The sequence below is a fragment of the Panthera uncia genome (assembly GCF_023721935.1).
Source record: "Panthera uncia isolate 11264 chromosome A3 unlocalized genomic scaffold, Puncia_PCG_1.0 HiC_scaffold_11, whole genome shotgun sequence".
NCBI classification, from domain to species: Eukaryota; Metazoa; Chordata; class Mammalia; order Carnivora; family Felidae; genus Panthera; species Panthera uncia.
Window position 1 is genome coordinate 22,845,162 of NW_026057578.1, and position 21,049 is coordinate 22,866,210.

At 41.0% G+C, this 21,049-nt stretch overlaps 1 protein-coding gene and 1 non-coding gene across 2 annotated transcripts in view; one reads left to right on the forward strand and one right to left on the reverse strand.

Moving 5' to 3' along the window:
* The window catches only part of PHF20 (PHD finger protein 20), a 46,346-nt gene that overhangs the window by 13,119 nt on the left and 12,178 nt on the right, over positions 1-21,049 (reverse strand). Inside the window, exons 2-6 of the mRNA XM_049650873.1 lie at positions 16,779-16,877; positions 15,287-15,451; positions 14,142-14,320; positions 6,439-6,538; positions 3,355-3,550 (exon numbers count right to left, since the gene is read on the reverse strand). Coding sequence (XP_049506830.1) covers positions 3,355-3,550; positions 6,439-6,538; positions 14,142-14,320; positions 15,287-15,451; positions 16,779-16,877 — 739 coding nt within the window. The remainder of the gene's footprint in view (positions 1-3,354; positions 3,551-6,438; positions 6,539-14,141; positions 14,321-15,286; positions 15,452-16,778; positions 16,878-21,049) is intronic.
* LOC125937236 (U6 spliceosomal RNA) lies at positions 5,966-6,072 on the forward strand. The gene has a single exon (XR_007462319.1). It is a non-coding gene; the product is annotated as a U6 spliceosomal RNA (small nuclear RNA).

The following is a 21,049-nucleotide window of genomic DNA, read 5'->3' on the forward strand; positions in this document are numbered from 1 at the left end:
TTCCAGTACAAAGTCACTGCTATAAAGATGAAGGATCTAGGGGGCGCCTGGTTGGTTCAGTCAGTGGAACACGCGACTCCTTATCTCAGGGGTGAGTTCAAACCCCATGTTGTGTATAGAGATTACTTAAAAATTTTTTTTTAAAAAGATGATTCAGGGATCAGAGATTCGGAAGAGAGAAAGTTCCGGAATATGGGTTAGGGTAAGGAGCAATGGCATTTAGTAAGAAGAAAGAGAACACCATCTGATTGAAACCTCAAATGAAAAGAAATACAACAAAGTTTATAATCATGAACATAACCTGAGGCTTTCCAGGACCGCACATGGACCACCTTCTACCTGCCTCGATTTCTGGCATCTCATTAAGAAGAAATTAATTTGGTATATATGGGGTAAAGCTTTCTGGTTTTATAAAATGTGAGGGAAAAGCTTGTCGCTGACATCTTAATCCAGGGCTGTTACTTGATTCAGTTCACCTCAACAGATACTATTACAGTGACAGCTAACTTCCTCCAGCAACTACCTCCCCATTCTCTTAACCCCACCTCCATCCTCACTCCAGGGTTCAAACAGAGCACATAGCTAGCCTTCCCCGCAGTTAGGTGCATCCATGAAAACTGCCTGCTCTCTCCTGTCTTTCTTTTCCTCTGGGGGCTGGAACAGTTGAGGTACAGGTGAGGCTGTTTCAAACATGCAGATGAGAAGAACCCCAATGGAATGCCAGAGCAATAAGACAGAAGGAACCCAAGTCCCCAGGCCCACAGATGGAATCCTGGAAAAAGGCCATCTACCTGATCTGGAACCTTGCCTACTCTTGGACCGTTCATTATGGAAAAAGAAGATTCCATTTTGTTTTAGCCTCTATTTGGGGGATTCCTGTTATAGAACCTTTGCTTTTACCCAAATCAATATATATCAGGTCTGAATGTGCCCTTGCTCAACCGCTCGTCTGTCATTCCAGTTCTTGAAGCTAGGCCTCTGTGCACCAGAATCACCAGAATACAAGAGAAAGTTCTACCATCCCAGGGCTCTGACACTCTACCTGATGCTGAGGGCCTCTAGGACTAATCTGCACAAAGGAAACCTTGTTGGGGAGTGGCCTGTCATGTCTAACTCATGGCACTAGCTTGTCATTGTTGATGGTCCCCTGTGGAAAGGCTCATGGGAGAACCTGAGAAAGTTCTTGACAAGAGAATCAATCCCTTACACAGACTGTGCTGACACTAGAAGAAAATGCATGAAACCACTGAGAGACAGTTAGAAAGGTTAGGACAAGTACTTGACAGGAGCTAGGCCTAGAGTTCTAGACGGGACTCTAACCCTGGAAGTCATGGGAGAGCAGCTGTGCCATGCAAGGCCCCAGATGTCCTATTTGGTAAAGTGGGGGTAAGTTATAAAAGCCAACAGACCGAGTAAGAGTGATAGGTCTTTCTCAGAGCTTACATGAACTTGGGTCATCTAACACATAGAGTGCAACCACAGAAGGGAATTCACACTTAGTTTCGCTCCTCAAACTTCTGGCTACTAAAAGCCAGAAGCGTAGTACCAGAACACCTAAAACTTCTTTGCATGAGCAAACCATGAAGAGAAAATACTTACTGAGCAACCACTATGCTAGAGAGCAGGCCTGCCAACATGGTCTTTTCCAGCAGCTTTCAATTTTACTTTGTTTACCAGTCAAGGGTGTTTAGGATGACTGGATAAACAAAATGCAGTATTACATACAATAGAATATCATTCAGCCTTTAAAAAGGAAGGAAATTCTGATACAGGCTGTAATACAGATGAACTTTTCTTTTTTAAATTTTTTTTAATGTTTATTTATTTTTGAGAGAGAGAAAGAGAAAGACAGAGTGCGAGTGGGGGAGGGCAGAGAGAGGGAGACACAGAATCTGAAGGAGGCTCCAGGCTCTGAGCTGTCAGCACAGAACCCAATGTGGGGCTCGAACTCACAAACCGCGAGATCATGACCTGAGCTAAAGTCGGACACCTAACTGATCCACCCAGGCACCCCCAGATGAACTTTTGAAGACACTGTGCAAAGTGAAATGAGCTACTCACAAAGGACAAATACTATAGGATCCTATTTATATGAAGTACCTAGTCATATTCAGAGACACACAAAGTAGAATGACAGTCATCAGGGGCTGGGAGGAGGGAAAATGCGTAAGAAGTTGTTTAACAGATACAAAGTTTCATTTTTGCAAAATGAAGAGTTATGGAGATTGGTTTCAACAGGTGAATGTACTTAATACTACTGAACGGTATATTAAAAAGTTAAGATGGTAAATTTTATATTATGTATATTTTACCACAATAAAAAAAATTCAGGGGGCGCCTGGTGGCTCAGTTGGTTGAGCGTTCAACTTCAGCTCAGGTCATGATCTCACAGTTCATGAGTTCAAGCCCCACATCAGGCTCTGTGCTGACAGCTCGGAGCCGGAGCCTGCTTCAGATTCTGTGTCTCCCTCTCTCTCTGCCCCTCTCCTGCTCATGCTCTCTCTCTCAAAAACAAACATTAAAAAAAAAAAAAAAAAAAAAACTAAAAAAGAAAATTCAGAACTGTACAGCAAAATAGTAAACAAACTAAACTATATATATATACACACCATATTTTGATAATGGTGGTGGTTACAAGGGTCTATACATTTGTCAAAACTCAATGAACCCTTGGGGTGCCTGAGTGGCTCAATCGGTTACTTCGGCTCAGGTCACAATCTCATGGTTCATGAGTTCAAGTCTGACTTGGGCTATCTGCTGTCAGCACATAGCCCACTTTGGATCCTCTGTCCCCCTCTCTCCCTGCCCCTGCCCCACAGGCATGCATGCACACACTCTCTCTCTCTCTCTCTCTCTCTCTCAAAAATGAATAAACATTAAAAAAAAATCCCTAGGGCTGCCTGGGTGGCTCAGTCTGTTAAGCATCCAACTTCAGCTCAGGTCATGATCCCACAGTTTGTGGGTTTGAGCCCTGTGTCTGGCTCTGTGCTGACGGTTCAGAGCCTGGAGCCTGCTTCAGATTCTGTGTCTCCCTCTCTCTCTCTGCCCCTCCCCTGTTCCCACTCTGTCTCTTTCTCTCAAAAATAAACAAACATCAAAACATAATTAAAAAAAGAACCCTAAATGAACCTTTAAGATTAGCAAACTTAATTATATGTAAATTATACCTGTATATGGTTGATTTTTTTTTTCAAAAAAATGTTTATCGTGTAACTGAGAATTTTTAGTAAAGGTCTCAAACTCATTTGTCTTATCACTGATTTTGTGTCTTTCCAATTTTTCAAATTTATCCTGCCCTCCCCCACCACGATGTCAGATGTGACTCCTCCCCAAAGCTGTAGGTGCCGCACTTACTGTAAGATGCTCATCTTGAGCTGCAGGCCATGCAGAACCTCGATCACTCTCTGTACATCTCCAAGAAGCTGGTGGGTGGCCACAATCTTCTTGGCATTCTGGTGGGAGTAGTTCTCTTCTAAGAATGCCAGGCCACGCATATGTCCCCTGCTCAACCACTCCTTGTCATACCAGTACTTGAAGCCAGGCCTCTGACCTAAAGCAGTGACAATAAGAGAGTTAATACATGGCCTGATGGAAACCACTGCATCATTGTACAATCATCACATAAATTATTGGAAGGATGGATTGGTGTGTTCATTTTATTCATTCATCCAATATACATTTACTACATGCCGGGCTCCCTAATAGGGGTTGGGGATAAAGCAGTAAGATGTAAATTTCCTGAACTCCTAGAACTGGCCAGAGGTGGAGTGGGAACCTGGGTACCTCTTTAAATTTAAATCACATCATTACCTCTCCTATTTAAAACCTTCAATGACTTCCTACTACATACAAAAGAAAAGCCAAAGCCCTAACACTGGCCTAATGAGGCCAACAGCACCCAGCTCCTTCCTGCCCTCCTTGCCTTACCCTTACAGTGGCCTCCTTTCAGTTTCTGGAACATATCCCACTTTTCAGTCTTAGGATCTCTATCCTAACATCCTCTCTGTCTGGAGTACCATTCCCCAAGCCACAGAACTGGCATCTTTCCACCTCCTCAGAGAGGCCTTTTGTTATCTTCCAAAGTAAGAAAGCCTCTTCAAAAGTCTCCTACTCATTCCCTATCTGGTTGCTTCCTCCTCCCCACCCCCTCCCCCCCCCCCCCCCACCCCAAAGCATTCATCCCTATCTAACATCTTCTTGCTTATTTTACTTATTCTGACATCTGTTTCTGGCGCCAACTCCACTAAGAGCAAGAATAATAGGAAGCACCTTATTCATAGTTGTAACCCCAGCATTTAGCAAAATACATCTGAAATGGATTTATCAAATGAAAACAAGGTCCAAGTCCTCCTTCCAACTGTCACATACCACCTTACTAAATAGTCAGGCACTCTCCCTTCTCTGAACCTCCATTTCCCATCTGTTAAAGTGACATATGAATTGGACGGTTTCAGTGATCTTACTCATTACAGGGATCCTTAGGAAGAACTGAAAACACAACCATACATGACTTGGTGGTGTTTCCTGCTCCAAAAACCTAGAGAACAGATTTCAACCAGACAGGCATTTTTACCTCCCACTATCTATAAAAACCCTTAAATAACCCATGTAATATCTATCAAGGTTCTTGGGCTCTTTCTGGCTTTACTAAAACACATGGTAGGGATGCACCTCGATTCTGTTAAAAACATCTATAAGTAACCTTTAAAGAATAAGTGTTAGGTTAAACTCCTGGCCCAAGACACTGCAGAGTCAAACACTGCCTTTAAATGTAAAAGACAGCACTCAATTCAAGGAGGAGTCTATTTGCAGTGTTGGCAATTAGAGTTGTAAAAGTTCAAAGGAGTGCAGAGGAGTTGATGAAGATGGTGTGTATGATTTGTAAAAAGGGGGAAATGGAGGGAAGGAGTGAGAGATAATAAACAGATTTGTAAACAGTGCCAAGGCGCCCCAGGGATTATGTGTGGCCTCTCAGAGGCAGCTGCTGCAGGAGGGGCCTGAGCAGCAGGATTCAGAGCTGTAACACCTATTTTACAAGACAAAGGTCAAGGCAGTGGTTCTCCTCTCCTATCTAGCATTATCTGGCTGACTGACCTTGGCCCCTTCATGTTCCTTCTGGGCCTGTATTTGCTCACCTATCAAATATCAGGGCTAAACTGAGTGGTCTCTGAGATCCTGCCCATGGATAGTATTCTATGATTCACAGACTAATCTTCTGACCATATTCTTTCCTTGGGAAAAAGCAGCAAGTGGGCAGATTCCTCTCCATCTATAGACTCATCCAGCACAAGGAGATACAGTACCATGACTGAGGTTATCAGGTCCCAAAGGGACACACTTGCTAGAAAACAAACTGGTGACTAGACCCTCCCTACACAACCAACAAAATCAAGATTTGGCCCCACAAGCCAGTTCTAATTCCAATTTTCTTTATGAGATTGGGAAAGTCATTCATGTCCCTAGGCACCAATTTCTTCCTCATAAGTAAAAACAGGAATAGGAGCTCCTACCAGACCCACCTCATAGGACTAAAAGAATCAACAGAAGTAGAGGCTCTTGAACACTGTCTAGCCTTGTAAGGGGATCATGGGACTGGAGCCAAGGGGAGAAACTTTACCGGTGGTGAAGGGAGAAGATGTAACCACTCCACTGACAGCAAGACAAGAACCACAGGTTTAAGACTTCTGGAAAGGGGCACCTAAGAGCCACAGGCCAGCCATGAGGCCATGAACAATGAAACTTAACTGATTCTGCTAAGGAATTAATTCACTGCTTTGGGTAGCAGTCAAGCTCTACCAACTATATATACCTTTCCCCTTCTCCTCAACCGCAGATCTCTCTTCCAGGTGATGCAATGGAGGGCAGGTGCCACCAGAGGGAGCAGAGGCATATTCCTAACCTCCAACAGCCCCAAAAAGCCAAAGACAGAGCCCACCTCTTCATGAACCCTCAATAAAAGGAAAAGGTGCTTGCTCCAGCAGCACATATTCTAAAACTGGCACAATACAGACAAGACTGGCATGGCCCCTAAGCAAGGATGACACGCATATCTGTAAGGCATTACACAATTTTTAGAGTTTCAGTCATGCAAGATGAAAAAGTTCTAGAGACCTGCTGTACAATGCTGTGTTTACACTTTATAAACAATAGTGTATTGTATACTTAAAAATTTGTTAAGAGGATAGATCTTATCTTATACCATTTTCATAACAATAAAAAAATAATTCTAGCTCCAGGCCAGGCCTTCCACAGGCTTTACACATACTCTCTCACTGCTAAGTTCAGGACAGCAGGCCAAGTGAGCTAGCAGCAGGGGCAAGGAGGAGTCAGTCTAGCCAATGTCGAAGAAATGAGTCTCAAGACCACAGACAGGCTGCTTCACAGCCAGCTGTGGAAAAGGCTACATTTGTTAACATCCCTGACTCCAGAAATCTCTACCTGGAGGGTCTTGGCAAACATAACAGGTGTATTTCTCTGGCACATTTTCTTCCAGTAATCCCATGCAGACCCCATGCTGCCAGCACTGGCACTCTTCACACTGTTAGAATTAAAGAAGCAATAAAAATTAAACTCAGAAGGTATCCTCTATCCAAAAATAAGACCCACTATAAGGGGAGGGGCAGGAGAAGGATCAGGGAGGGAGAGCACTCCCAATTGACCTACTCAGGAGCTGAGCTGCAACCCCTCATCTACAACTGTGCCTGCCACCATGGCAGCCACTGGCCACCTGTGGCTCTTTACATTTAACAAATTAAGTTAAAATTCAGTTCCTTGGTCCTATTAGCCACATCCTAAGTGCTCAACAGCCACATGAGGTTGGTGGCTTTTGCACTGGACAGCACAGATGAAGATCATTTTTAGATCTATAAAATAGTGTGATCTTACAAAAATGACTGTTTTCTCTCCATTTCTAGAGGCTTCACTTTTCTGATCGCTTTATGAGAACAGAGGAAAAACTGTTCAAGTCCTCAGAGGAAGATTTAACTTGGAATGACAAAACCCAAGTTTGAATTCTAGCTCAGACATTCATTAGCTGTATGACCTTGCATAGGTCACTTCTCCTCCTGGGGCTTCAGTTTTCTCCATTTACAAAATCGGGTACTATTCCTACTGACCATGTGGGGCTGTTTGTGAGGAACCACCAGTCATATATATATAAAAGTTCCCATCACAGAGTCCAGCACATAGCCTTTATGTATTAGGCACCTATTACTACTACTAATGGACAACCTAATTTACTTTGCTAGCTCCTGGAGTAATCACATGTTAGCACTTCAAGTTTATTCTCTCTAAATCTTACCAAAGGTCACACAGCTGAAGAGAAGCAATGGTGAAGAGAAGCCTGTCCGAACACAGGCCTGGCTAATGGCAAAGCTAGTTCTTTTTCCCTGAGGCTCCACTGCCTTATTTGGGTAAGGGGCTATAGGGAAAGTGGGGAGAAGAAGGGGGAGGAGCCAAAGGGGGAAAGAAAGAAGAAGACAATGAATGAGGGCAGCACTGGGAGTTGTGTGGATGGCCTGAGGATAGTAAGCCTGAGGGCTAAGGGTCCAGAGGAGGGAATGGAAAGGAAAAGTGATACCAAATCAGATACTAGGACATTTCATACAATCTCAAATCAGGACCCTAAGCCTTTAACTACCCAACCAAGTGGACAGCTCTGGAAGGTGGACAATGAGCTTCCTTCCTTCCCAGCATGGCCTTTAGGGTGGGCCACCAGCCTAGCCACAAGGAACTAAAGTCCTCATCTATTTGGAGTCAGACAGGCCCTGGCATCAAGAGGGCTTTCGTGGGCAAATATGAATCCTCTAGAAGGCTAACTGCATCAGAATCAATAGCTGGAAGCAAAGCTGGAAGACAGATGCAGAACCGATCCAAATTCTTCAACTGACAGATGAGGGAACTAGGGCTGAGAGGGAAAGTAAAGAGTGCACAATAACACAGGGAGTTAGTAGCAGAAAAGAGAATTAAGAATGAAAGCCTGTCTCACCAATGAGTTTTTAAGTGTCTTGAGAACTAGGGTTCACTAAAATTCAGTCAAATATAGCTAAGTTGAAAACTTTAAAATAACTTTTTACATATGGGTTTGGCATTCATTTTTAGAAGTTTAAATTTAGAAATGAACAAGAATAATAACAGAAAGGGTAAAATATCTAAGAATAAACCTAAGACTATCTAAGAACAGAATATCTAAGATAAGATATCCAAGAATATCTAAGAATAAAACATGCAAAATCTCATGAAGAAAATTCTAAAATACTATTTAAAGGACACAAAGACTTAATTCAACGGTAAGGTATATCTTATTCCTGGATAGCAAGAGTCATCATAATGATGTCTTTTGTCCTTAGGTTAAATTTATGAAAATAATAAAAATTTAAAAAGTAATAAAAATAAGCAATAAATGAATAGCTGTGGAACTGGATAGAAGCTGATCCTAAAATTAACAGCCAGGAAATTTGTTAAAAAAAGAATAAAAGGGGGTACTAGCCCTATCAGATATTTAAAAAATATTACAAAGATAAAATAAGTAAAATAGAATTGTCCAAGCAATATATAAACAGATGGATCAATGGAAAAGGAGAATCCAAAAAAGCAATCCAAATACATATGGAAATAAAGTAAGAAAAGGTAACATCTCAATAATGAGGCATGTGTTGGGACAACTGGGTAGCCATAGCTCTCACACCTTATACCAAGAAAAATTCCAGGTGGTTCAAATATTTATACAGCTTTAAGAAAAACAAGTGAAACTTCAAAAGTATCAGAATCAACCATGAGAGAATTCTGTTATAAATTTTTATGAACTTCTAATGAGGAAACAATTGTTATTCAAATCTCAGAAGCCATCAAAGAAAAGTTTGATATAGTTGATTCAAAAAATCTGGAAGTCAAAAGATGACAAAGCAGATACAAATATTCAAATATTTTTAACTCTTCTCACAACTGATACAAGAATGTGTCTACAAAAAGGCTATACAAACAAGTAGGAAAACAACCAACCATACACAGAAAGATGGATAAAGGACATGAACAGACAAGTCAAAGGAAAAAAATCTTTTTCTTAAAATGTCTATTTTTGAGAGAGAGAGAGAAAGACAATGTGCGAGTGGGGGAGGGACAGAGAGAGAGGGAGACACAGAATCCAAAGCAGACTCTAGGCTCTGAGCTGTCAGCACAAAGCCCGATGCAGGGTATGAACACACAAGTGGTAAGATCATGACCTGAGCTGAAGTCAGATGCTCAACCAACTGAGCTACCCAGGCGCCCCAAGAATTAGATTCTTTGGGGGCACCTGGGTGGCTCATTCGGTTAAGTGTCTGACTTTGGCTTAAATCATAATCTCGTGGCTCATGGGTTTGAGCCCCACATTGGGCTGTCTGCTGTCTGTGAACAGCTATCTTCAGATCTTCTGTCTACCTCTGTGCCCCTGCCCCACTTGTACTCTCTCTCTCAAAACTAAATGAATATTTTTAAAAAAAATCTAATTCTTAAATAAAAAGATGTTCAAATAAACCCAACTAATAATATGCAATACACATCAGCATTTCTAGGTTTGGGGATTACATAAAAATATCAAGTAATCCTTTTTTTTTTAGTTTATTTCAGTGATATCTATACCCAACATGGGGCTCAAACTGATGACCCCAAGATCAAGAGTCAAATGCTCTACTGACTGAGCCAGTCAGATGCCCCTATAAATATCAACTAATTCTTTATACATTTATGCACTGTCTGAAGTTTTTATAATAAACATTTGCTACTTTTATAAATGTGTTAGTCTCATAAAAAACTATTTATAGAGCATAATTTTCATTTATATACACATGTATATGTGTGTTCCAAAATATTAACAGCAGTTATCCCTGGGGTAAAAATAATACGGGTAATTGTTTTCTTCTTCGTGATTTTCTGCATTTTCCAAATGCTACAAATACGAAACTTTTTTTTAAGTGTATTTAAAAATAAATTACAAAATGGTTATACCAATAAGACTATTTTTTCACTTATCTGAAAAGCAAAGATAAAGTCTGATAATACTCGGTACTGAACAAGGTGCTCCTAAGACTTTTCTTTGGTACAACCTTCAGGGAGGGTTTATATAATATTGCTATGAGAAAAATAACATTTGTCAAATTTAGACATGCACATAACCTGTGGCCCAGGAATTCTACTTCCAAAACTTGGTCTCATAGATACACCTACACAAAATTATTCATTACATTACTGTTAAGGTTAGAAACAATCTATATGTCATCAACAGGGGAAGGGTTAAATAAATGATGATCTATCCATTCATTATGCAGCCATAAAAAAAAAAAAAAAAAAAAAATGAAGGGGCTCCTGGGTGGTTCAGTCAGTTAAGCATCCAACTTCGGCTCAGGCCATGATCTCACAGTTCATGGGTTTGAGCCCTGCATTGGGCTCGCCGTTGTAAGCCTGTCAGTGCAGAACCTGCTTCGGATCCTCTGTCCTCCTCTCTCTCTGTGCCCCTCCCCCACCTGTACTCTCTCTCAAAAAATAAAACATTAAAAAAAATGAAAAAGCTTTTTTATGTTTGAAAATGGAATAGTCTTCAACTATTGTTAAATGAGAAGATACTGAAAATACTACATATAAAACATTTGTGTTTAAAAAAAAAAAAAAAGATAGTTGCACAGCAATGTGAATGTACTCAATGCCAATTCACCTAATGCCACATACACTTAAAAATGGTTTAAAATGGTAAATTTTGTTATTTTACACCAAAAAAAAAAAGGAAAAAAATGTAGAGAATATATTTGTTATTGCTTGATTAGTCACAGAGTGTTTCCAGAATGCTACATGAGAAGTTGATAAGGGCTGCTTTGAGGGAAGGAGAAGTGGGGGGTCAGATTTCCCCTGTATATCTATGTATATACCTTTTGGACTTTGAACTATGTGAATGCATTAGCCAGCAACAAATAAACAATATAAATTTTAAAACAAACAAAGCTTTTAAAATGGGCTTCTGTTTAAAACTGCTACACAATTTTTACTGGGTTTGGCACATAACCTAACAAATATTATTAGTCTAGGGCAAACTACTGCCCAGAGGCTAAATTCAGTTCAAGTCCTGTTTTTGTAAATAAAGTCTCATATGAACACAGCCATGTTCATTCATTACATAATGCCTACACATGATTGAGGCAGAGCTGAGTAGTTGCAACAAAGACCACATGGCCCTCAAAGCCTACAAAATTTATCACCTAGCCCTTTAAGAAAAAGTTTGCCCAAACCTGCCCTAAAGCAATTAAAATAATTTGAGTATCAAATGGATTTCCTGATGTTCATTTTTAATGCGGCACAAAGATTTATCAAATATTCATGATTATTAACCTCCCAATGATATAAATTATTAGCACTGGCAAATAAAATCTAATACCAATAAAGTAATTAAAATGATTAGAGAAAATTATTCCTTTAAAGTAAGGTATGCCTCTTCTACATAACTAACTCTAAATGTATTCTAGGGTGGTGCAAATTATCAATGTAAGTTAAAAATTTATTTAAAAAATAATTATTGCATCTTCCTAGGTGATGAACACATGTAAATGAATACATTTATGAAGTTTAAATTATATTTGTTCCAGTTAGCTCCCTCCAAATGTATGCCTTTTGCTAAAGTTACTGAGTGGAAAAGGTATATTGCTCATGACAGGAAGTCAAAACTGTCCTTCTATGCCATAAAACCAGCTGGACAGCAAGCAGACAGCACAGAAAAGTCTTCCACAGCAAAATCCAAGGTGTTCCGAAGTGAGCTCATCATCACCACAATACCAGACAGGAAGTCACAAGCATTGAGCTGAGCTGAGCTGAGCTAGGAGATGACCATGTAGAGCCTAGGAAGTTGGAGATGGAAGTCACTTCCAGACTCTGCCTTATAACAGCTGGTATGGCCTCAACAGCTCCAAACCTAAGTAAGTTTCTTCATTTAGCACATAATGACACACAAAGTTCTCCCCCTGCCCAAACCCCCTCTAATCCTTGCTACTTATAGGAAAATCAATGGAAAAAGTACAGTGAATTAGAAGCAGGTCTCTTATACTAATTAACTAGAATAGTCTTGCCAGGAAGACCCTTCATTACTCACCCACTAAAGATTCCTATGGACAAATGAAGATCAAACCAGGCTTCCAAAGCCCAGAACTGAGCACACGCCCACAGAGTAAAGATAAAAACTAACAATCAACATCCTTTTTTTTTTTAATTTTTTTTAATGTTTGTTTATTTTTGAAGGAGAGAGTGAGTGAGAGAGACAGAGCATGAGTGGGGGAGGAGCAGAGAGAGGGGGAGACACAGAATCCAAAGTGGGCTCCAGGCTCTGAGCTGTCAGCACAGAGCTCGACGTGGGGCTTGAACTCATGAGCTGGTGAGATCATGAGCTGAGCCGAAGTCAGACGCTTAACCAACTGAGCCACCCACGTTTCCCAATCAACATCCTTTTATTATTTTTTTTTTAATTTATTATTTTTTTTTAACGTTTATTTATTTTTGAGACAGAGAGAGACAGAGCATGAACAGGAGAGGGGCAGAGAGAGAGGGAGACACAGAATCTGAAACAGGCTCCAGGCTCTGAGCCGTCAGCACAGAGCCCGACGCGGGGCTTGAACTCACAGACCGTGAGATCATGACCTGAGCCGAAGTCGGACACTTAACCGACCAAGCCACCCAGGCACCCCTCGACATCCTTTTAAAAACCAAACTCAAAAAAATATTCTACTAAAACAACAGTTTCCATGTTGTATTAGTTTTCAAGTTCTAGTCTACTGAGCTTCTGCAAATGGGTGTCTTTTTAAAAATAGGTCTATTTTTCAAAACTAAAACAAAAAATGCACATTCAAATGTATTCCAAACTTGAAGTCAAGACTAAGACAACACAACCCACCAGTACATATAATTCTGTACTGCTAGGCTTGCTCACTATTGTGCTATACTCGGAACAAAGCTTTCCCTCCCATCTCTGTTTAACCAAAATGACCACACAGCCTGCTGTTTAGGAAGAGTCACCTATACAAATGGCCATGTCACAAAAAGAGAAAACCTACTGAATCACTGAAATGCTCCAAGTTGGCAACTGTCACTCAGAACCCTGATGGCATATGAGACTTCATAGGGAAAAGCATGCCATTAAAAAAAAAAAAAGGAAAAGCATAACATTCACATTTCTGAACTCAAAAGTGAAGACGACTTATTCTGAATTTTCAAAACTACTGCATTTAACTTGTTAGACATTTTGTGATTCTATGAAAGAATTCATAGGAAAAGGGGTTCTGATGTTGAAAAGGTCTGAAAACCAGTGACCTGAGGCTTACTAAAGGTCATAAATACAAGGTACTATTTGAAACCATTCATGTACTCTGAATTCCCAGAGATTACCATGAAGGCTATTCAAAAACAAATACCCAAAGAATCCTAACCAATATAACCATGACTTACTTTAAAAACTCAGGTTCCTTGGACAGTCCAGGCAGCTGCCAAGACACGCAGGGTATTTACAACAGCCTTTAGAGTCAGCCAGACAGCAGCCACCTTCACCAGAACTGTCATTAAGAGCAAGAGAAGGGCCAGAGGCAAGCAGGCTCTGGCCAGTGATGGTCTCCCCAAGCAGCAGAGGAGGCCTACCCCATAGGCAAATCCAGGGATGGAGATGACAGATACAAATGTTAGGAAAATAATAAGAAACAGACAAGTTATAAAACTGGCCTCCATTTCTTTAGGCCATACAGAAATTTTATATCAGAGAGAAAGTAAGGGACCATAGGAAGATTCAGCTGCCACTCCAGAGATTTGGATCCCTGTTATTCAACTCCTTACTGTGTGACCACAGGCAAGCCTCTTCCATTGGTGGGTCCCAACTGCCCCAAGCAGAGCAGGAGACTTTCAGACTCAGTGGTATCTCAAGTCTTCTCTTACTCTACTAATGGGCTATTTACACCAGTCTGAGATTCAGAGGAAGCTGCACTACAAAGTAAAGCTCAAGTGCTTCTGCTATTACTGCCTATCTGGCTGAGGCTTCTAACATGACCTATTGTGTTTATTGGCCTCAAACTGCAGTCGCTCAAAATTCCCTCTAAGGACTAGTTTGTGTTTCTCAACGTCCGTCTCCTGGAAGCTCTACCTACCTGAATCATGAAGTCATTTTCTTCCTGAACCTCACAGATGCAGCGGACCACTTCAAAATCATAGCGGTCGTCCCCATCGAGTTCCTCGTCTGGGTTGGTAGTCACATCAACATCTTGGCCATACTCCTCGTCACTCCAAAGAAAGCTCTCAGAAGAGGACTCACTCAGATTATCCTCCTCTGAGAGGAAAAGGAAAACAACAGTCACTATTTTAAATTATAGTTATAATCTTTCTAAAAACTTAGGATGTCAAGAGTGGAAATGACCTTACAGCCCCACTTCTCTATGAACTTTCACAGAACTCAGAAATGGGAACTCCAATCTATTCCTTGGGCCTGTCATCTAATGACAGCCTAAATGATGTATGCTACCTGGCAATGAACTGAACTCCATTTCCTCATTTTACTGAGTGAGGCCCAAGGTAAGTGGCTACTCAAGGTCACAGAGCACAACAGCAGAGAAGGTCCAACTCCCCATCAACTACACAGATCATCCTAATGACTCAAATATGTTCCTCCATCTCATCCCCTCCAGCCAGGAACTGACTTACCATCAAGTCTATATCCAGATCCACCTTAAAAACTCTGTAGACAGTGGGAAATGAAGTGGGTAGATTCCAGGGATAATCAGAACTAGAATCACTAGATCTTGGTGCCTCATAAGTTATAATTACAGCTAAGCTTTACTGACCACTTATTTTGTACCAGATACTGTTCAAAGTAGTTTCCATATACTTATTAATCCCTTCCAAACTCACAATCACCCTCTAAATTGCTACAGAAGAGGAGGTTTCAAGGTTGACTCAGATTTCCACAAGCAACCAGGTTAAATGCAGAGTCCATCAATAAGAAATGAAGGCTTGAGAAGGGCAAGTGTGCAAGAGGATGGGGTATAATGGATTTGGTTATAGACACACTGGAATGGCATTCAACCAAGACCAAAATAGACCAAAGTTAGAGAAAAGGGAAGTTTAGGAAAGGCACAGCTAATAGCCTTTCTTTTATTTGATGTAGTTTTTTATTTTGAAAATATAACCCACTGTACTTGCAGAGGACCTGGGAAGTAAGTTACAGTGTCAATATAAATCCAGCCTTCTCAGACTGTGGTCCTATTCAAATGATGAAGCCAGCAGACAGCCTCCTTACCAGTTACTTTCACTTTCCCTTTATGGTTTCCAGATTCTGAGCTATGGAGCTGCGGGCTCATATGGACCCCAGGCTTATGTGAGGACCCACACCTGGTGACAGCAAATGCCTTGGGTGGAGAAGGTTCCTGAGATGTATCACTGATTTCCTCACTGCAAGGGCATTCTGAAAGAACAGGATCAGGAAGGAATTAGTACCCCAACACATCATCAAGGCATTCCAGAATCAATCCCATCCAACCAACAGCACTGCCGTTCAAACAACTCAAAGTCTGAGGAGCAAGTCAACAACAAAGGGGTGTGGAGGACAGATTTAGGGATTAATACTTCCAGCTACCTTGAAAAACCTCAAAACCAAAAGCTTCCTCCTCACCATCACCCTTCTCCCTCTTTTCCTGGTAAGATTGGTTTTCTAAGCCAGAAGATAACACTGAAAATAAAACATGGCATCCCTTTAGCTCCCAAGGTTGGAACCCTGATTTTCTTAATCAACATTTTTGTGGGAGCTAGACACACAATTTTCAAGAAGTAATCCTTTCTTGAAAGATTTAGAGGTATGTGTTTAAGAGTTGTGTATGTAAGGGGTGCCTGCCTGGCTTAGTCTCTAGAACCTGTGATTCTTGATCTCGGGGTTGTGAGTTCAAGCCCCATGTTGTGCTGGGTATAGAGATTATTAAAACAAAAACAAAAACAAAACAAACAGAACAAATTTTAAAAGGGGAGCCTGGCTGGTTGAGTCAGTGGAGCATGCGACTCAATCTCAGAATCATGAGTTCAAGCCCCATGTTAGGTGTAGATTACTTAAAAACAAAATCTTTATGGGTACCTAGTTGATTCAATTGGTTAAGTGTCCAACTTCGGCTCAGGTCATGATCTCACGGCTTGTGAGTTCAAGCCCTGAGTAGGGCTCTGTGCTGACAGGTCAGAGCCTGGAGCCCGCTTTGGATTCTGTGTCTCCCTTTCTCTGCCCTTCCCTGACTTGGGCTCTCTCTTTCTCAAAAATAAATAAACATTAAAAAATAAATAAAAATAAATAAAATCTTTAAGGGTGCATGGCTGGCTCAGTTGGTGAAGCATGCAAATCTTGATCTCAGGATCATGAGTTCATGCCCTGCACTGGGCATGAAGCCTACTTAAAAAATAAAAATAAAATAAAATAAAATCTTTAAAATAAAAAAGAGTTGCGTATGCAAATAGCCATTAATCTGCATATCCTCTCCTATTATAATGCTTTCATGTGCACTATCCTATGATAGGGCACGGTGGCCAACGCAGCCAAGAAAGAAGGCCTTCCTAAATGTCAATGTGCCCTTTTAACACCCAGGTTGAGCAGACTCCTGCCCTGCCAGGGTTCATGCTAAGCTGATCCCACAAACTCCAGTAAAGGCCCACTGGCCCCTCCTCTCCTCAGTGCAGGCTCAGAGGCCAGGAATGGGGAGAAAGTAACCCCTCCTAATCCCATGGTAGGAAACCCAAGTGAAGGGGAAAATTACCAGGTTTGGTTTTCTTTTTCTTTTTCTTTTTTTTCTTTGGCTTCACTCTCACAAATTCTTTGAATTTCTTCTCTTTATTCTTTTCCTTGTCTTTTGCAGCTGGAATTAAATACAAGTATTGGCTTAACATTTTGTTTTTAACACTGAGATGTTTATTCTCAAGTGTATGTCCAATGTGAAGAATTAAAATTGGCAACAAAACAGAGTTCTGGATCTGGTTCTGCCTAGGTCACCTTCCAACCCCTCAAGGCTCTAGAAACCCTTCTCCCATCATCTAGCCTTTAGATCAATGGTGGGCAAACTCTGGCCCATTGCCTGTTATTTTAAGTTTTATTGAAACACACTATGCTCATTTGTTGATGAGCATTTGTTGATGATGGGTGCTTTCATGCTTCAACAGCAGAGGTAAAGAGTGAAGATGGAGACTTTATGGCTCTCAATGCTGAAAATATTTATCTGGCCCTTTACAGATTAAGTTTGCCAACCCTACTTAGATCACGGATCCTCAGTGGCTACATATGCAATCACCAGGAGAGGTTTTTAAAAAATGAATGCCCAGGAATGCCAGGGTGGCTCAGTTGGTTAAGCGTCCAACTCTTGATTTCAGTTTAGGTCATGATCTCACGGTTCATGGGTTTGAGCTCCAAGTGGGGATTCTCTCTCTCTGCCCCTCCCCTGCTCGCACTCATGCATGTGCACTTTCCCTCTCTCAGGATAAACAAACTTAAAAAAAAAAAAAAGTGAAAGCCCAGGTCCCACCCCCAGAGATTCAGATTTAATTGGCTTGAGGCGTGACCAGCGTGTCAGGAATTTGTTCTTTTTTTTTTTTTTTAAATAATTGCAGTACAATTCACATAACATGAAATAACCCATTTAAAAATGAACAATTCACAGGGCACCTGGGTGGCTCAGTCAGTTAAGCGTCCAACTTCAGCTCAGGTAATGATCTCATGGGTTTGTGAGTTCAAGCTCCACATGGGGCTCGCAGCTGTCAGTTCAGAACCCGCTTCACATCCTCTGTCCCCCACCCTATCCCTCTCCCCTGCTTGTGTGAACTCGCTCTCTCAAAAATAAACATTTTTTAAAATCTTAGGAAAAAAATGAACAATTTGCACCTTCCAAATACCACAACTTCATTCTCTGCTAATCTTCACAGTAAGTAAACTCAAGTCATCAACACTCCCTTGTCCAAACTTCTCACTTCACAATTTTTCCTAATTCCATTCTAAAAACTTCCCACCTACCACTCTACTGAGACTGTTTTCAGTTTTCAAAGTTAACAACAGCCTTACTGTTGCAAAAATCCAGTTGTTTAGCTTATCCAATGTATAAGCTAATAATTGATCACGCCTTACTCTGTAGATATTAAGAAGTGTTTAAGCACACATATTCTGTGACCTCACCACTCTACCCCTAGATATTTACTCAAGAGAAGGGATAATGTGTCCATACTAAGACTTGTACATGAAAGCCCACTGAAGCTGTAGTTGTAATCCCCCAAAGTGGAAACTACCCAAACCTCCATCAGCAGGTGAATGAATCATTTGTGCTGTGTCCATACAATGGAATACTTATCAGCAGGTTCATCTAGCTCTTCAGCACCATGTCAGCACCGCAACCCAGGCCTCTCTCCCAAAGGGGCACCCAAGAACCATCAGAGAGGATATCGGGCTGCCATACTAGCTGTTAAGCCTGGGCTCTCCAGGCAGAAGTTAATCTGCTGGCTAAACAACACAGGAATTAAGGGTCTCTAAATTCCCTCCTTGTTAAAATACTCTGCAACTGAGAAACTAAGTTCAACAAACAAGAACTTTAGAAAAGACCTTAAATCTAATTTACAAAAATACAATTTAAGATTAAGAAACCAAGGCCCAGGGGTGCCTGGATGGCTCAGTTGGTTAAGCGTCCGACTTCAGCTCAGGTCATGATCTCACAGTTTGTGAGTTTGGTTTGTGAGTTTGAGCCCTGTATCGGGCTCTGTGCTGACAGCTCAGAGCCTGGAGCCTGCTTCGAATTCTGTGTCTCCCTCAGTCTCTGCTCCTCCCCCACTCATGCTCTGTCTCTTTCTCAAAAATAAATAAACATTTAAAAAATAAAAAATAGGGGCGCCTCGGTGGCTCAGTCGGTTAAGCGACCAACTTCGGCCCAGGTCATGATCTCGCGGTCTGTGAGTTCAAGCCCCGCGTCGGGCTCTGTGCTGACAGCTCAGAGCCTGGAGCCTGTTTCAGATTCCGTGTCTCCCTCTCTCTGACCCTCCCCCATTCATGCTTTGTCTCTCTCTGTCTCAAAAATAAACTTAAAAACAAATTTTTTTTTAAATAAATAAATAAAAAATAAAAGAAACCAAAGCCCAGAGAAGTAAGTTGACTTGGCCAAGTTGATACAGTTCATTAGCAAAACGTAGTCAAATGCCTCCCAAATTTTATAAAAGCTATCAACAATATTTACTTTCCTCTGATCCTGGGAACATTCCTCCTCAGATATAAACACATAACTCATTTTTGCAGATCCTCTTGGCTATAACTACATTATTAGTCATGGCTTAAATCCATTTACTCAACAAATATTTGAGCATCTACTATGTTCCAGGCGGTATTCTAGGGAGGAAGAATACAACAATGAACAACAACAACAAAAAAGACAAAACCTCTACCCTCACAGAGCTATACTTAGTGGGTGGCAGCAGAAAACAAGTAAGTTATATAGTATTTTAGAAGATGATCAGTGCTATGGAAAAAATAAAGGAGGGAAGGGGAATAGTAGAGATGAGAGAAGAGGAGATTTGCAATTTTAATAGTATGTAATCAGAGATCGCCTCACTGAGAAAAGGATATCTGAGCACAGACTTGAAAGGAGAGCATGAAACATATGGAAATCTGGGGAGAAGACTTTTCCAGGCAGGGGGCCAGCAAGTGGATGACTCAAAGGGTTGGCTTTTGGTGTTGAAGAAACAGGCACAGGGACTACTTCCTAAGTCTTTTTATGCAGCCAGCATTACTCTAATCAGACAAAGACATTACGAGAAAGGAAAACTGCAGATCAGTATCTCTCATGAACCCAGGTGCAAAAATATTGGCAAACTGAACCCACCAATGTATGAAAAAATGATATACTACGACCAAGTGGGATTTATTCCAGGTACACAAGGCTGGCTCAACATTCAAAAATCAATTAATGTAATCCACTATACCAGGCCAAAGAAGAAAAATCCTGTGACAAAGATGCAAAAAAAGCATTTGACAAAATTCAACACTCCTCATGATAAAAACCCTCAGAAAATTAAGAAGAGGGAATCTTCCTTAACAAAGGACATCTACAAAAAGTCTATGGCTAACTTTATGTTTAATGGTAAGAACTGAAAGCTTTCTCCTTAAGATCAGAAACAAGGCAAGGATGTCCTCTCTCAACATTTCCATTCAGCATTGTGCTAGACATCCTTAGTACAATAAGAGAAGAAAATATTACACAGGTTGGAAAAGAAGAAATAAAACTATCTTTGTTTGCATAGACATGACTATGTAGAAAATCTCAAAGAACTGACCAAGAACAAAAAACAAAAAACAAAAACACTGGAACTAATAGTGATTATAGCAAGGTCATAAAGAAACCAGGTTAATATACAAAAGCCCACTGCTTTCTCATATGTTAGCAATGAACAATTGGAATTTGAAGTCAATAAATAGCAAGGAAGCTTGTATGTCTTCGCTGGAAGTGAAATTAGAATTAGGTTGAGGGAGAGAAGATGATGTGGCTAGAAGCAGATCGTATAAGGCCTTATAAAAAAGTTGGCCACTGGAAACATCTGAGCAAAGGTGTGATTTAAGCTGATGTATCTTCACCCACACACATATAGAAACTGTTGCCCGATCCAGTTTTTTATTTGTAAATTCAAGTTTTAATGACCTCCAAACTAAAGTAACTATAGCCATTAATTTATTGGAAAGCTAACAGCATTAATCCCATCAGTAGCAGAAGCAGCTGAAGAGGAGACCACCTTGGTCCTGCATCCTCGAGAAAGATCTGAATATAGGGTGATGGTGGTCTGCTGTTGAGCTCTCTTAGACAGCTTGGCCAATTGTTCCATGAGCCACACAGTATGGCCTGACTACAGAGCTACTTCCCAAATGCTCAGGCTTGGCTGCACAAAGAGCAACTTCCTGCAAGGCTCTGGATCAGGGAGCAGATTGTCACCTGAGGAGGGTGAGGCTCTTCTAGGACGGCCACTTGTCGTCTCCTCAGGCTGCACGTGTCCATAAGTATTAGAGCACTTG